The sequence below is a fragment of the Quercus robur genome, chromosome 3, assembly GCF_932294415.1.
Source record: "Quercus robur chromosome 3, dhQueRobu3.1, whole genome shotgun sequence".
In the NCBI taxonomy this organism is placed as follows: domain Eukaryota; kingdom Viridiplantae; phylum Streptophyta; class Magnoliopsida; order Fagales; family Fagaceae; genus Quercus; species Quercus robur.
In genome coordinates, this window is record NC_065536.1 from 17,570,926 (window position 1) to 17,587,246 (window position 16,321).

Consider the following 16,321-nt stretch of genomic DNA (forward strand, 5'->3'; position numbering starts at 1 on the left):
TCGAGCCTGGTATACTCGAGTATTGTGTTGCATGGTACTCAAGTTTACCATGCTCGAGTACCACATAATTTTTTTTAATGGCCCAATTTCCATCTCAACAGTGCCACGGTGACAAAACTCCTAGGAACTCGAGTTTAAGAAACTCGAGTTCCATAAAAAGTGGTATTTCCCTATATAGTTCCGGAACAATGTTTTTTTACAAAATATTTCAAACATTTGTGGTATTTGGCCATTTTGGCCAGGCTATTTATGTGGAATAAAACTGACTTTGGCCACATTGGGAGGCAGGTTGATAAACTGACTAAAAAGTTACAAGACTTAAAGAGACAGCCTATCAGTAATGATGATGAGATTCATGAAGTCCGCAAAGTTTTGAACTGTTGGCTTGATGCGGAGAACACGATGTGGCATTAATGATCACGGAGCATGTGGATTACTGATGGAGACCGAAACACCAATTTTTTCCACTAGAAATAATCCAATTGCAAACAACAGAATGTTATCCATGGCTTCTACGATTCAGGTGGGGACTGGCAGGATGATGACAAAGTTGTTGAGGGCATCATTTTGGATTATTTTACCTCAATTTTCAACTCAAATGACACAACTGATATGGCAGACCTCCTTGATGCTGTCCAATCGATTGTCACCAAAGCTATGAATGACTACCTGACATGTGAGTTCAGTCCAGATGAGGTCCACAGAGCACTTAAACAAATGCACCCAAAAAAATCTCCTGGTCCTGCTGGTATGCCCCCTTTCTTTTATCAACACTTTTGGTTTTTAACGGGTGAGTGTGTCATAAAAACTGCGCTGGATTTTCTAAACTTGGGTATTATGCCACTTAAATTCAATGAAACACATATTGTCCTCATCCCAAAAATAAAAAAACCCCACAAAGATAACACAATACAGACCCATAAGTCTTAGTAGAGTCATTTCTAGACTCACCTCCAAGGTCCTAGCAAACCGCCTAAAACGCTTCCTCCCTTCTATCATTAGTGAAAATCAAAGTGCCTTCATGTCTGACCGTCTCATTACTGATAATGTTTTAGTAGCTTTTGAAACCATGCATTACCTTAATAAAAAAAGATGGTCGTGTAGGGGAGATGGCTTTAAAACTTGACATGAACAAAGCCTTTGATCGTGTAGAGTGGGAATGCCTTAAACAGATCGTGATAAAAATGGGTTTCAATAATAGGTGGGTGGATCTTATGATGCAATGTGTTAGCTCTGTTACCGACTCTATCAAGATTAATGGCACATCTCGAGGTCATATAACCCCCATAAGGGGTTAAAAACAAGGGGAGTCCATATCTCATTTCTTGTTTCTTTTCTGTGTAGAAGGACTCTCAGCTATGATACACAAATCCGTGGATAATGGCCTATTTCGAGGTATTGCTGTCTGCCCTTAAGGCCCTCATATATCCCACTTATTCTTTGCTAATGACAGTGTCATCTTCTGCCAAGCCACCATTGAACAATGCAATCACTTGAATCACATCCTCACTACATATGAACACGCCTCAGGACAATAGCTGAATCGAGAAAAGACCTCCCTTTTCTTCAGCAGGAACACTCCACATGACATCCAAGAGGACATTAAAAACCGCTTTGGGGCAAAAGTTATCCGGTAAAATGAAACTTACCTGGGTCTCCTATCCCTAGTAGGAGGATCAAAGATGAACATTTTCCATGCTCTAAAGGAGAGGCTCATTACTAAACTCTCAGGATGGAAGGAAAAACTACTCAAACAAGGAAAAACTTACCTGGTCTGCAGTTTTTGGTGGGGTCAGTCCAATGGAAAGAATAAAATGGCATGTTGAGTTGGGAAAAAATGTGCTCTCCTAAGGAAAAGGGTGGTTTAGGCTTCCGTGACCTAAAAGCTTTCAACTTGGCTCTTTTGGCAAAACAAGGGTGGCACTTACAAAATAATCATGGCTCTCTTATCCACCGTGTCTTCCAAGCCCGCTACTTCCCATGTACAGATTTCCTTCATGCTGAACTAGATTCAAAACCTGCTTATGCATGGCGCAGCATCATGGCTACCCAAACCGTGGTGAAATCTAGATGTAAATGGCAGATCAATGATGGTGCGACAGTGGGCATCTGGATGGGTAGATGGCTTCCTACACCCACAAACTTCCAAATCATCTCCACACCACGTCTCCTCCCTTCGGACTCAAAAGTATCCAGCCTCATGCACCCTACAATAGAAGAATGGAACACCTTTCTACTGAAGCAGATTTTCCTCCCTGGCGACGTCCACACCATCTTGAGCATCCCATTAGGAAGTTTTAAGCCGAGAGATCATTTAATATGGGCCTACACACCACGGGGACTCTTCATAGTGAACAGGGCCTACAAGCTTGCGCTTTCAATGAATCGCAGCTTGGCCACGACGTAATCATCCGATGGAGACACCCACAGGTTGTTCTGGTGCACCATTTGGGGGCTTCGTGTTCCAAACAAATTTAAGACTTTCACCTAGAAACCTTGTCACAATATCATCCCCACTAAAGCCAATCTCTGCCACAGACACGTACTCAATGACTCCACCTGTAAAGCATGCAACTTAGCTAAAGAAACTAGCAGACACTTCTTTTGGGAATGCACAAAGGCAAAAGAAACATGGAACATATCGGGTATCCCTTTTGTCAAAACCCGTGTCTCACATAGGACCTTTGCTGACCTCCTATGGTACCTGATCTTCATCCAACACTTCGGTCAGGACCTCCTTAAGCTAATTGTTATGATTTCATGGTGCATGTGGTTCAACCGCAATAGAATTAGACTGGGCAGTCCACAGAAACAACCCTAGGAGATCCTCTCTTAAGCCATTTCATGCTAGAAGAATTCCAGCTTGCTCATCATCGACCACCTCGACTCAAGGACGCCATGGACAATTGCTGGGTCCCACCAACATACCGTGGTATAAAATAAACACCGACGCCGCTGTTTTTTCACAAACTGGAATAGTTGGCATCAGAGTTGTGATCCGTGATCATATGAGTTTGGTGGTTGTTGCTTTAAGCAAAAAATTACCATTGCTGTTGGGTCCACTGCAAGCCGAAGCCAAAGCCATGGATGAAGCAGCCCTCTTTGCAGCAGATATTGGTATCAGGGATGCTATCTTCAAAGGTAACTCACATTTTTTCTACCTCACTCTCATGGGCTCCAAGGTGACTCACATTTTGTCTACCTCACTCTCATGGGCTCCACTCCTACCCACGCTTCAATTGTCAACATCATTGCCAGCACTCACCATAAGATGCATGGATTCCATACTTTTAATTTCTCATATGTTAAAACACAAGGTAATAGACCAACACATCTCCTAGCAAATTTTGCTAAAGGAATTGATTCTTATGTAACTTGGTTAGAGGAAACCCCCTCCTTTATTGAGCCCTCTACATTACATGATGCTATGTACTCTTCTTCGCTTCAATAAAATAGACGTATTTCTTAAAAAAAAAAAAAAGTTGACATATTTGATGTAAGGAAGATGGTTCTAAAAATGACTTTGATAATGCTAGCTAGTACCACAATATTTTATATGACTTTTATCACAATTTGTTACGTGGTGAAATATGAGTAATAGAGATGTGTGAATTCACATGAATTTACTTTTTTTTTTCCATCACGCACAAGTCACAACTCGTCATATGATGAGTTGGAGCATGCGAATTAAACTTACAAGCTTGGATCATTTATCTGACACCAATTTCTTAATTTCTTGATAACAGAAAAGCTTATCTGACACCAATTTATCTATTTACTATTGTTGGTTTTTAATGCCAATTGGCAGTGGCTGTAATTTCACCCAAAAACTTCACTCAATTATCTACTTACTATTTGAATTCATTTTCAAAGTAGGGGTGAGCATATGCATATGGATGATACTTGTTTAGATTGATTACAAGTCCGATATATTAATACAAACATAATATGAAAAAAAAAAAAAAAAATTATAGGGCACAATTAATTGTCATACAAACATTCTTTTAATAAAACGAAAAGAAAAGAAAAAAAAGAGTAGTTTTGGACCCTTCTGGTGAGACATTCAATATAAACATCTTTTTGGCAGGATTAAACCAAAATGTTTTAGTGTTCTCCATGGATTTTAAAGGGCACTGGTGCTAATGCTATAGGTTAAGTGATATCGTGTTAGTACAAGATTAATTCTTCCCCGTTTAGTGCACCCCTTTAATGAAGCAGCTTTGGGGATTCTATTTCTTCCAACCATACAAAATTGATTATTGATTTATTTCTTTAGAGTTTCCTTGCAGCAATCATAAATCCAAAACACCAAAGTTGTGGCTTCTCATAATGGAAAAAGACATGCATAACCGAGCTCAAACTCTTTCAGTAATTTATAATTGTCTAGATCAGAGCATCTCTCACCAAAAAAAAAAAAACCGATTGAGGTTAGGGCACAAAATTAACTATAATTATAAGTTTTGGCTTCTAATCCCTAACCGGCCGATTCACTTGTATTGATTCTCATGTTGACAAGTTGCCCACCATGGTATTAGTTGCTTCAATATCAACATTTCCAATATTGAAACTCATTCTCGTTCAAAGTTACAAGCACTTCGATTCCTTTCAAAGATTACAGTCATAATTGTCTAATTGTAACTGACTAATTGGCACTAATCAATTAATGTCTTTAGTCATATATATGGGTGTTTCTTATATTATATTCAACTGTGAGTCTGCTTTCTCTCACCAAATGTAACTATTGATAATGATAATAAATACCCAAGGGAGCCCTTCTCATGATAAGGCGCGTATATTTTAATTTGTGTGTGTACACAAAGATGAAGATATACAAAAGCAAATTTCCAGTAAATATTTAAAACAAAATTTAAGTTCCAACCATGCACACCAGTAAGTGTATTTATTTAAGTTCGAAGCAAAACACACATTAACATTATAGACCCAAAAGTTCCAACCACAACATACATATAATTCCACTTAATTACCAAATTATTGTAGATAGATATATTTGCTTTTCTAGAAAGACCGTTAATTAGTTCTTCATTCTGCATGTCATGCATCTTTTAATTCCACCTTAAGCCTGCAGAAAAAGTAGGGTAACAAAAACAAAATTAGAGATTGCAAAAAGGATTTTATAGTAATTGAAGAAAAAGAAATACACAAGAAAACTAAAAGAAATAAGCAAAATATCTAAAAGAAAACATACAGCAGAGGGAGGAGTTCACTTGTCAGGGTATCGAATTTCTGCCATTTCATTGTCGCCACATTCAATGAATTTGGGTGTTGGACAATCCAAAGCAACTCCTTTTTTGTCAACACAGATGTAAATTTCCAACAGCTGAAACTTACCGTCTTTTTTATTGCACTTGAATTGTATAACTTTTTTATCTTCCGGCTTTTTCGCTAGCGCTGCTTTAAAATTGTCGTAGAGGTCGTTCATTTGGTAGGGCTTGAATCTGGGTGTATAAGCTGAGGATGGCGGAAGAAAAATGATAAAATACAATATAGATCAAAACAAACAAAAAGGTAGAATTTTTTTAAAAATAATCTTATTTAGATGTCAAAAATAATAACATGAATATTGTATCTTCGTTGTTGCTAAATCTGCACCTATAAATTCTAGAAGTATATTTAACTATTTATTGCCGAGCAGATTTTAATAACCAAAGAAAGTTCATTTAATTGAGGGTGGGCAATTATGATTCAGTCGATTTAAAATTCTCATTTTCTGCAATTTTTATCGCATGGAAAATATTTTATGAAGACACACAAAACTTTGCTTTTTTTCTTCCGTAAAGTCTAAACTTCCACATTAATTATGACATATATTGGTAGGAAAAAAAAAAAAGCACCAATGATTCCACCTCTTCTCCATTCTCATAAAATTCTCTATTCTTGCAATACATTAAGAATAAAATAAAATAAAATAAACATCTAGTTAACGAGTACTTGATGACTTTTGGTAATGAATCATTTTGAAAAAAAAAAAAATTTAATTTTATAAAAATATAAAATGTTGTCAAAAAAATTTAGTGTTTTTTTCTTTTTTCAATAAAAAGTTTTAAACGTATTTTCTAAACTAATACACATCTGTAAACTTTTCCCATAAAACAAACCTTTTCTATTCAGTGATTCAAGAAGCTGTCTGGCTTCAATAGTGGTACTAATGGCCAACTTGAAGTATGGTAGTGGATCTAAACCAGAGCATGTGCCATGTTTTAGCCACTGATAAGACCAGAAGTCAAAATCGTCTCGATCGACAAAGCTTGGCCAGTACTTCCGCAGAGCCTTTATAGTATCCTTCACCTACAAACCAAATTCAACCAAAAAAAAAAAAAAAATCAAATAAATAATAGAGCACTTTCTCAAACATAGAAGTTAATTTTCAGCTAATTAACGAACCTTGCTCTTTGTCAGTACATCTTTAGAACACTCTGTTACCATAGAATCAGGAGCCAAAAATGGCCATAGGCCATGCACAGTGAACTCCGAAAAAGGTGGCTGTAAACAGCTCCGCCTCACATTGCAGACAGAAATTGGCCACTGAAGGACAAGCTTATAGTAGTCAAACTCCTTTTCAGTACTGTGTGAAACAGGGAAGCAAATGAGAAGCAGGAAGAACACAAACATTTTGGCAATCATTTTCACCTCACCAATGTTTTCTGCTACAAAGCTTTAGACACTGAGCTCTATATATACACATGCTGGTGTGGACAGTGTTTAACTAGGGTAGGTGACCATGGCACAACAACTTAACTTTTATTGACCTATACTGAAAAAAAAAAAAAAAAAAAAAAAATTTTATTGACCTGATCCGACCCACTTTTTCCTCTCTCAACGGGTGTCACCCAGAAAAATCTGATTTCTTATGCTCTCACCAAGATACCAACTTTCTCTCTCCTTTGTTTTATTATCCAAACGAACTAGCTTATTTTATTATTATTATTTTTTTTAGAGCACTAGATATATATATTTTTAATTAAAGATTAGAAAATAAAATGTTCTCAACTTCTAAAATGTGATGGTATTACATGTATCGATATATGTATTTATTCTCTGATATGATATGGGGCTGTGGACCTCATATTTGTGAAATTCATTATCCCATGTGAGAAGATAAATACATTTATTAGATATATAATAAATTTTCTCTTTAGATAGAGTTTTTCTAAGAAACTACAAACATTAAACTCATATTGACATTCAAGCATTTACCTACTCCCTTTTAGTAAATTAAATTGAAAAAAAAAATTTATTACTATTATTATTTATGAAATGAAAACCACACCTTAACCCGTATGGAAGTGCAAAATTCTTACATTTCTAATTTCCTTCACTTACCGTAGACTCACCTTACATTTATTGTAAATATTAAAATTACCTTAGTTTCAAATCCAAACAACTAAATCACACTTTAAATCTTTAATCCACGAACTACCATGAATTCGAATGACATTATATATCGTTTCCCGACTTATTTATGGGTGAATCCATTTTGGACAAGAAAATAAAGTATAGAAATTAAGATATATATATATATATATATATGTTAAGGTCAGGGAGAAAGCACATGCTACATGAATATAGTTGGGCAAAATTGTCAAACCACATCACCTTGTACCACTTTCCAACAATTAATTGTGCGATTTCCACTGCATTTCGAATAGGCCAAGCCAGTTTCTAAAATTGGTCAAGGCACATGCATGGGACATACTTCATAAGGGATACCAAATTAATATGCAAACCAAACCTTAACCCGTATAGAAGTGCAAAGTTCTTACATTTCTAATCTCTTGCACTAAACCGCAGACTCACCTAACATTTATTGTAAATATTATAATTACCTTAATTTCAAATCCACACAATTAAATCACACTATAATCCACGACCTACCATGAATTCGAATGACATTATATATATCTTGTTCTTGACTGATATAAGGGTGAAAACGTTGAAGAAAAAGACTGGTATAAACTTTTTTTCCTTTTTGGACTAGAAAATAAAATATAGAATTTAAGAGATATATATATATATATATATATATATATGTTTGTATGTATGTATGTGTTAAGGTCTGGAGAAAGCACATATGCTACATGTATGTTTAGCAAAAAAAAAAAAAAAAACATATGCTACAAGTATGATATATATAGTCGGGCAAAATTGACAAACCTCATTACCTTGTACCACTTTCCATTTCCAATAATTGTGCGATTTTTACTGCATTTCGAATAGGCCAAGGCACATGAATGGGACATTCTTCATAAGGGAAACCAAATTAATATGCAATCCATTATTGTGACAGACAAAGTTCTAAGTCTTATTATTCCATATTATGTAATGTGTTCATGTAATATTGATATTTTTTATATCAAAAGTTGGGAGGAGTGATTTGAATCCTAAATCTCTTGAAAAGTTAAAATGTGTCCACTAATTGAGTTAAAATATTCTAAATAATATATTATTAAGCACGTGAATAACAATATCTGAATTTAAAGAACCATAAAAATAAAAGTAAAATAAAATCTTCTTGCATGCTTTAATTAGATATATAGGTTTTTGTTCATTAAGAAAATATTTCATATACTTATATGGTTAAGTTCCTTAATTAACTATTTGATTTAATGACCCAGAAAAATCTGATTTCTTTCGCTCTCACCAAGATACCAACTTTCTCTCTCCTTTGTTTTATTATCCAAATGCACTAGCTTATTTTTATTTTTATTTTTTTATAGCACTAGATATATATATAATTAAAAATTAGAAAATAAAATGTTCTCAACTTCTAAAATGTGATGGTATTACATGTATTAGATATATGTATCTATTCTCTCATATGATATGAGGTTGTGGACCCCACACTTGTAAAATTCATTACCCCATATGAGAAGGTAAATACATGTATTAGATATATAATTAATTTTCTCTTTGGATAGAGTTTTTCTAAGAAACTACAAACATTAAACTCATGTTGACATTCAAGCATTTACCAACTCCCTTTTAGTAAATTAAATTGAAAATAAAAAATTTATTACTATTATTATTTATGAAATGAAAACCACGCCTTAACCCGTATGGAAGTGCAAAATTCTTACATTTCTAATTTCCTTCACTTACCGTAGACTCACCTAACATTTATTGTAAATATTAAAATTACCTTAGTTTCAAATCCAAACAACTAAATCACACTTTAAATCTTTAATCCACGAACTACCATGAATTCGAATGACATTATATATCGTTTCCCGACTTATTTATGGGTGAATCCATTTTGGACAAGAAAATAAAGTATAGAAATTAAGAGATATATATATATATATATATATATATATATATATATATATATGTGTGTGTGTGTGTGTGTTAAGGTCAGGGAGAAAGCACATGCTACATGAATATAGTTGGGCAAAATTGTCAAAGCACATCACCTTGTACCACTTTCCCACAATTAATTGTGCGATTTCCACTGCATTTCGAATAGGCCAAGCCAGTTTCTAAAATTGGCCAAGGCACATGCATGGGACATTCTTCATAAGGGATACCGAATTAATATTCAAACAATTATCATGACAGATAAAGTTTTAAATCTTATTATTCCATATTGTGTGATGTGTTTATGTAATATTGATTTTTTTTTTTATATCGATAATCAGGAGGTGTGATTTGAATTCTAAAACTCTTGGAAAGATTAGAAAATTGTGTTAACTAATTAAGTTAAAAGACTCAAAACATGATAACTTTTCTCTTTCAGTAGAGTTTTTTTGTGAAATTATGGGTCTGTTTGGATACTGCTTATTGCTGAAAACTGAAAATTAAAAACTAAAAACACTATAGTAAAATAATTTTTAAATGTATAATTAATGCCGTGGGACCCAGGTTTAAAAAAGAAGTTGTTGAATATGGTACTTGTGGGTCCCATGAACAGTACACGAGAGCCACAAGAAAAAACGTTTCCGTTGAGAAACACACAAAATGCGCTTACCAAGCAGAGGCTATGAACATTAAACTGATGTTGACATTCAAACATTTATGACTCTCCTTTTAGCAAAATTGAAAATCAAACTTTTTATTTATTTTTTATGAAATGAAAACCAAACCTTAACCCGTATAGAAGTGCAAAGTACTTACATTTCTAATTTCTTGCACTAAACCGCAGACTTACCTAACATTTATTGTAAATATTATAATTACCTTAATTTCAAATCCACATAATTAAATCCCACTATAATCCACAACCTACCATGAATTCGAATGACATTATATATATCTTGTTCTTGACTGATATAAGGGTGAAAACGTTGAAGAAAAAGACTGGTATATAAACTTTTTTTCCTTTTTGGACTAGAAAATAAAATATAGAATTTAAGAGATATATATATATATATATATATATATATATATATGTTTGTATGCATGTATGTGTTAAGGTCAGGAGAAAGCACATATGCTACATGTATGATGTATATAGTTGGGCAAAATTGACAAACCTCATCACCTTGTACCATTTTCCAATAATTGTGCGATTTTTACTGCATTTCGAATAGGCCAAGGGACATGAATGGGACATTCTTCATATGGGAAACCAAATTAATATACAATCCATTATTGTGACAGACAAAGTTTTAGGTGTTATTATTCCATTTTGTGTAATGTGTTCATGTAATATTGATAATCAATAGTTGGGAAGAGTGATTTGAATCCTAAATCTCTTAACAAAGCTAAAATGTGTTAACTAATTGAGTTAAAAGACTCTAAACAATATATTATTAATCACATGAATAATAATATCTGAATTTAAAGAACCATAAAAATAAAAATAAAATAAAATCTTCTTGCATGCTTTAATTAGCTGTATAGGTCTTTGTTCATTAAGAAAATATTTCATATACTTATATGGTTAAGTTCCTTAATTAACTATTTGATTTAATGATTAAAAAAAAAAAAAACTATTTGACAGCACCGTTTTAAGAACACGAATTGTACTTTTAGATTAAAATATTGCGTCTATTCCCGTATAGTCTGTACAATTTCAAATCAAACATCGTAGACAAAAGTTTCTCTTCTTGTTTTTCTTTTTCTTATCATATAAAAGTTTCTCTGAATGTTACGTACACTAACTGAATTATTTTATTCAAGTATTCAACTAATAAAATTCACTTTATTATATGCTAAACATATAAAAATCAATATAATAAACCTTATTTTTTTTCATAAGCGACAAATGCAATAAGGATATATATAACTCCTCGCATAAAAAAAGATAATCATAAATTGAAGAAGACAAACTGCTCCTCGCATGGCCAAACTTCGACCTCTAGAGTTGAACTTGGGAAAATCTCGGATGCAAATCATGCAATAAATGTTCCACTATGGTCTTTGACTACCATTTCCCTGGCTCTCACTCCAGTATTAGCAAGAAAAACTCTATTTTTATTAACATTTACCTGGTCCTTGAGAGGTAGAAACCAAGCTTGAGGGCTGTTTTCGACTAGTGCTAAATGTACTACATTTTTATAATATTAAACTTACAAATCGACGTGTTACCAATCATAAATAAGCAATGCAAATATTAAGTTATAAGAAGGTTGAAACTTACCAATCACATTTATTGTCACTTTAGTTTGTAAATCTTATGTAGTAAAACTTTACTTATTTAGTATTTTTCTAATAAAATTCAAGAACATCTTATCTGTTTTTAGCATTATTCCACCATGGATAATCTAATATGTTTTATCTAATTAAAAAAAAATGCATTTCCTGTTTTCCAATTGATCAGCAACAGTAATTGCACGCCTAATGAACTGTCATATTAATCACTGCTCTTTGTTTTTCTTTTTTCCAAGTGATTTTTGCTTGCAATAACCACTCTTCAATTCAAGTTTTATGCTTCTAAGTTCTAAAGATGAGGTCTGTTGACAAGTGGTAGAGTCAGGAATTTTCTTTAAAGAGGTCAAATAAAGATTTAACAAAAACAAACTTTCATGACAGAATTCTTGATTATTAAAATATTCTCATATTAGTTGTTGAAATTTATGATCACATTCTAAGGAAACAATGTTCAAATTTTTTTAGTTCACTTTGAACTTTTTAAAAGGTTCAATATCTAATGTTTCAAGATTTGAGATAGAGGATTAAACAACTTTAATTCTTGAACACTTTTTAAACTTAAAATATGCACCAATAAATATAAATATCTAATAAACAAGCATTTAAAAATAATTCAGTTTAATTAATCAAATCATTATTATGAAATAAAAATATCAGATAAACAAAACATCATAACTAAATATGAAATAAAAATAATAGAATACTAAAATTTAGTTAGTTGCTACAACTTACAAGTATATATATATATATATATATATATATAAAAGTTTAAAATAATAGAAAACACTACACATATACTAGTATAATATAAAATTTAATATTATTAAAACATTAAAACTTAAAGTGAAAGCTGTAAGGGGAAAATGGGAAACTAAGCATAATATATCGTTTCCCGACTTATTTATGGGTGAATCCATTTTGGACAAGAAAATAAAGTATAGAAATTAAGATATATATATATATATATATATATGTTAAGGTCAGGGAGAAAGCACATGCTACATGAATATGGTTGGGCAAAATTGTCAAACCACATCACCTGGTACCACTTTCCAACAATTAATTGTGCGATTTCCACTGCATTTCGAATAGGCCAAGCCAGTTTCTAAAATTGGTCAAGGCACATGCATGGGACATACTTCATAAGGGATACCAAATTAATATGCAAACCATTATTATGACAGATAAAGTTTTGAGTCTTATTATTCCATATTGTGTGATGTGTTCATGTAATATTGTTTTTTATTTATTTATATATATATATATATATATCTCGATAATCAGGAGGTGTGATTTGAATTCTAAAACCCTTGAAAAGATTATAAAATTGTGTCAACTAATTAAGTTAAAAGACTCAAAACATGATAACTTTTTTCTTCTGGTAGAGTTTTTCTGAAAAACTATGAACATTAAACTGATGTTGACATTTAAACATTTATGATTCTCCTTTTAGCAAAATTGAAAATCAAACATTTTATTTATTTTTTATGAAATGAAAACCAAACCTTAACCCGTATAGAAGTGCAAATTTCTTACATTTCTAATCTCTTGCACTAAACCGCAGACTCACCTAACATTTATTGTAAATATTATAATTACCTTAATTTCAAATCCACACAATTAAATCACACTATAATCCACGACCTACCATGAATTCGAATGACATTATATATCTTGTTCTTGACTGATATAAGGGTGAAAACGTTGAAGAAAAGGACCTGTATAAACTTTTTTTCCTTTTTGGACTAGAAAATAAAATATAGAATTTAAGATATACATATATATATATATATATATATATATATATGTTTGTATGCATGTATGTGTTAAGGTCTGGAGAAAGCACATATGCTACATGTATGATGTATATAGTCGGGCAAAATTGACAAACCTCATTACCTTGTACCACTTTCCATTTCCAATAATTGTGCGATTTTTACTGCATTTCGAATGGGCCAAGGCACATGAATGGGACATTCTTCATAAGGGAAACCAAATTAATATGCAATCCATTATTGTGACAGACAAAGTTTTAAGTCTTATTATTCCATATTGTGTAATGTGTTCATGTAATATTGATATTTTTTATATCGAAAGTTGGGAGGAGTGATTTGAATCATAAATCTCTTGAAAAGTTAAAATGTGTCCACTAATTGAGTTAAAATATTCTAAATAATATATTATTAAGCACGTGAATAACAATATCTGAATTTAAAGAACCATAAAAATAAAAGTAAAATAAAATCTTCTTGCATGCTTTAATTAGATATATAGGTTTTTGTTCATTAAGAAAATATTTCATATACTTATATGGTTAAGTTCCTTAATTAACTATTTGATTTAATGACCCAGAAAAATCTGATTTCTTTCGCTCTCACCAAGATACCAACTTTCTCTCTCCTTTGTTTTATTATCCAAATGCACTAGCTTATTTTTATTTTTATTTTTTTATGGCACTAGATATATATATATATATATATATAATTAAAAATTAGAAAATAAAATGTTCTCAACTTCTAAAATGTGATGGTATTACATGTATTAGATATATGTATCTATTCTCTCATATGATATGAGGGTGTGGACCCCACACTTGTAAAATTCATTACCCCATATGAGAAGATAAATACATGTATTAGATATATAATAAATTTTCTCTTTGGATAGAGTTTTTCTAAGAAACTACAAACATTAAACTCATGTTGACATTCAAGCATTTACCAACTCCCTTTTAGTAAATTAAATTGAAAATAAAAAATTTATTACTATTATTATTTATGAAATGAAAACCACGCCTTAACCCGTATGGAAGTGCAAAATTCTTACATTTCTAATTTCCTTCACTTACCGTAGACTCACCTAACATTTATTGTAAATATTAAAATTACCTTAGTTTCAAATCCAAACAACTAAATCACACTTTAAATCTTTAATCCACGAACTACCATGAATTCGAATGACATTATATATCGTTTCCCGACTTATTTATGGGTGAATCCATTTTGGACAAGAAAATAAAGTATAGAAATTAAGAGATATATATATATATATATATATATATGTGTGTGTGTGTGTGTGTCTGTGTGTGTTAAGGTCAGGGAGAAATAAAGCACATGCTACATGAATATAGTTGGGCAAAATTGTCAAAGCACATCACCTTGTACCACTTTCCCACAATTAATTGTGCGATTTCCACTGCATTTCGAATAGGCCAAGCCAGTTTCTAAAATTGGCCAAGGCACATGCATGGGACATTCTTCATAAGGGATACCGAATTAATATTCAAACCATTATTATGACAGATAAAGTTTTAAGTCTTATTATTCCATATTGTGTGATGTGTTTATGTAATATTGATTTTTTTTTTTTATATCGATAATCAGGAGGTGTGATTTGAATTCTAAAACTCTTGGAAAGATTAAAAAATTGTGTTAACTAATTAAGTTAAAAGACTCAAAACATGATAACTTTTCTCTTTCGGTAGAGTTTTTTTGTGAAATTATGGGTCTGTTTGGATACTGCTTATTGTTGAAAACTGAAAATTAAAAACTAAAAACACTATAGTAAAATAATTTTTAAATGTATAAATAATGCCGTGGGGACCCAGGTTTAAAAAAGAAGTTGTTGAATATGGTACTTGTGGGTCCCATGAACAGTACACGAGAGCCACAAGAAAAAACGTTTCCGTTGAGAAACACACAAAATGCGCTTACCAAGCAGAGGCTATGAACATTAAACTGATGTTGACATTCAAACATTTATGACTCTCCTTTTAGCAAAATTGAAAATCAAACTTTTTATTTATTTTTTATGAAATGAAAACCAAACCTTAACCCGTATAGAAGTGCAAAGTACTTACATTTCTAATTTCTTGCACTAAACCGCAGACTTACCTAACATTTATTGTAAATATTATAATTACCTTAATTTCAAATCCACACAATTAAATCCCACTATAATCCACAACCTACCATGAATTCGAATGACATTATATATATCTTGTTCTTGACTGATATAAGGGTGAAAACGTTGAAGAAAAAGACTGGTATAAACTTTTTTTCCTTTTTGGACTAGAAAATAAAATATAGAATTTAAGAGAGAGAGATATATATATATATATATATATATATATATGTTTGTATGCATGTATGTGTTAAGGTCAGGAGAAAGCACATATGCTACATGTATGATGTATATAGTCGGGCAAAATTGACAAACCTCATCACCTTGTACCATTTTCCAATAATTTACTGCATTTCGAATAGGCCAAGGAACATGAATGGGACATTCTTCATAAGGGAAACCAAATTAATATACAATCCATTATTGTGACAGACAAAGTTTTAGGTGTTATTATTCCATTTTGTGTAATGTGTTCATGTAATATTGGTAATCAATAGTTGGGAAGAGTGATTTGAATCCTAAATCTCTTGAAAAAGCTAAAATGTGTCAACTAATTGAGTTAAAAGACTCTAAACAATATATTATTAATCACATGAATAATAATATCTGAATTTAAAGAACCATAAAAATAAAAATAAAATAAAATCTTCTTGCATGCTTTAATTAGCTGTATAGGTCTTTGTTCATTAAGAAAATATTTCATATACTTATATGGTTAAGTTCCTTAATTAACTATTTGATTTAATGATTAAAAAAAAAAAAACTATTTGACAGCACCGTTTTAACTTTTAAGAACACGAATTGTACTTTT

At 31.9% G+C, this 16,321-nt stretch overlaps 1 protein-coding gene across 1 annotated transcript; it reads right to left on the reverse strand.

The window, feature by feature from the left end:
• Positions 1–5,221: 5,221 nt before the first annotated feature.
• On the reverse strand, positions 5,222–6,642 carry LOC126719337 (intracellular ribonuclease LX-like). Its single transcript, XM_050421907.1, has 3 exons — positions 6,403–6,642; positions 6,117–6,306; positions 5,222–5,475 (listed from the first exon to the last, which is right to left on the reverse strand). Exons 1-3 carry the CDS (start codon positions 6,640–6,642, stop codon positions 5,222–5,224), a joined length of 684 nt encoding a protein of 227 aa, XP_050277864.1.
• Positions 6,643–16,321: the final 9,679 nt, after the last annotated feature.

Bases quoted from the DNA above. Each gene is read 5' to 3' on its own strand.
- LOC126719337 (XM_050421907.1), bottom strand. From the start codon at position 6,642: ATGATTGCCAAAATGTTTGTGTTCTTCCTGCTTCTCATTTGCTTCCCT. The intron at 6,307-6,402 runs GTTCGTTAATTA...TTTGGTTTGTAG, and splicing joins ATGTACTGACAAAGAGCAAG to GTGAAGGATACTATAAAGGC. The intron at 5,476-6,116 runs GTTTGTTTTATG...TTCTTCCGCCAT, and splicing joins TGAATCACTGAATAGAAAAG to CCTCAGCTTATACACCCAGA.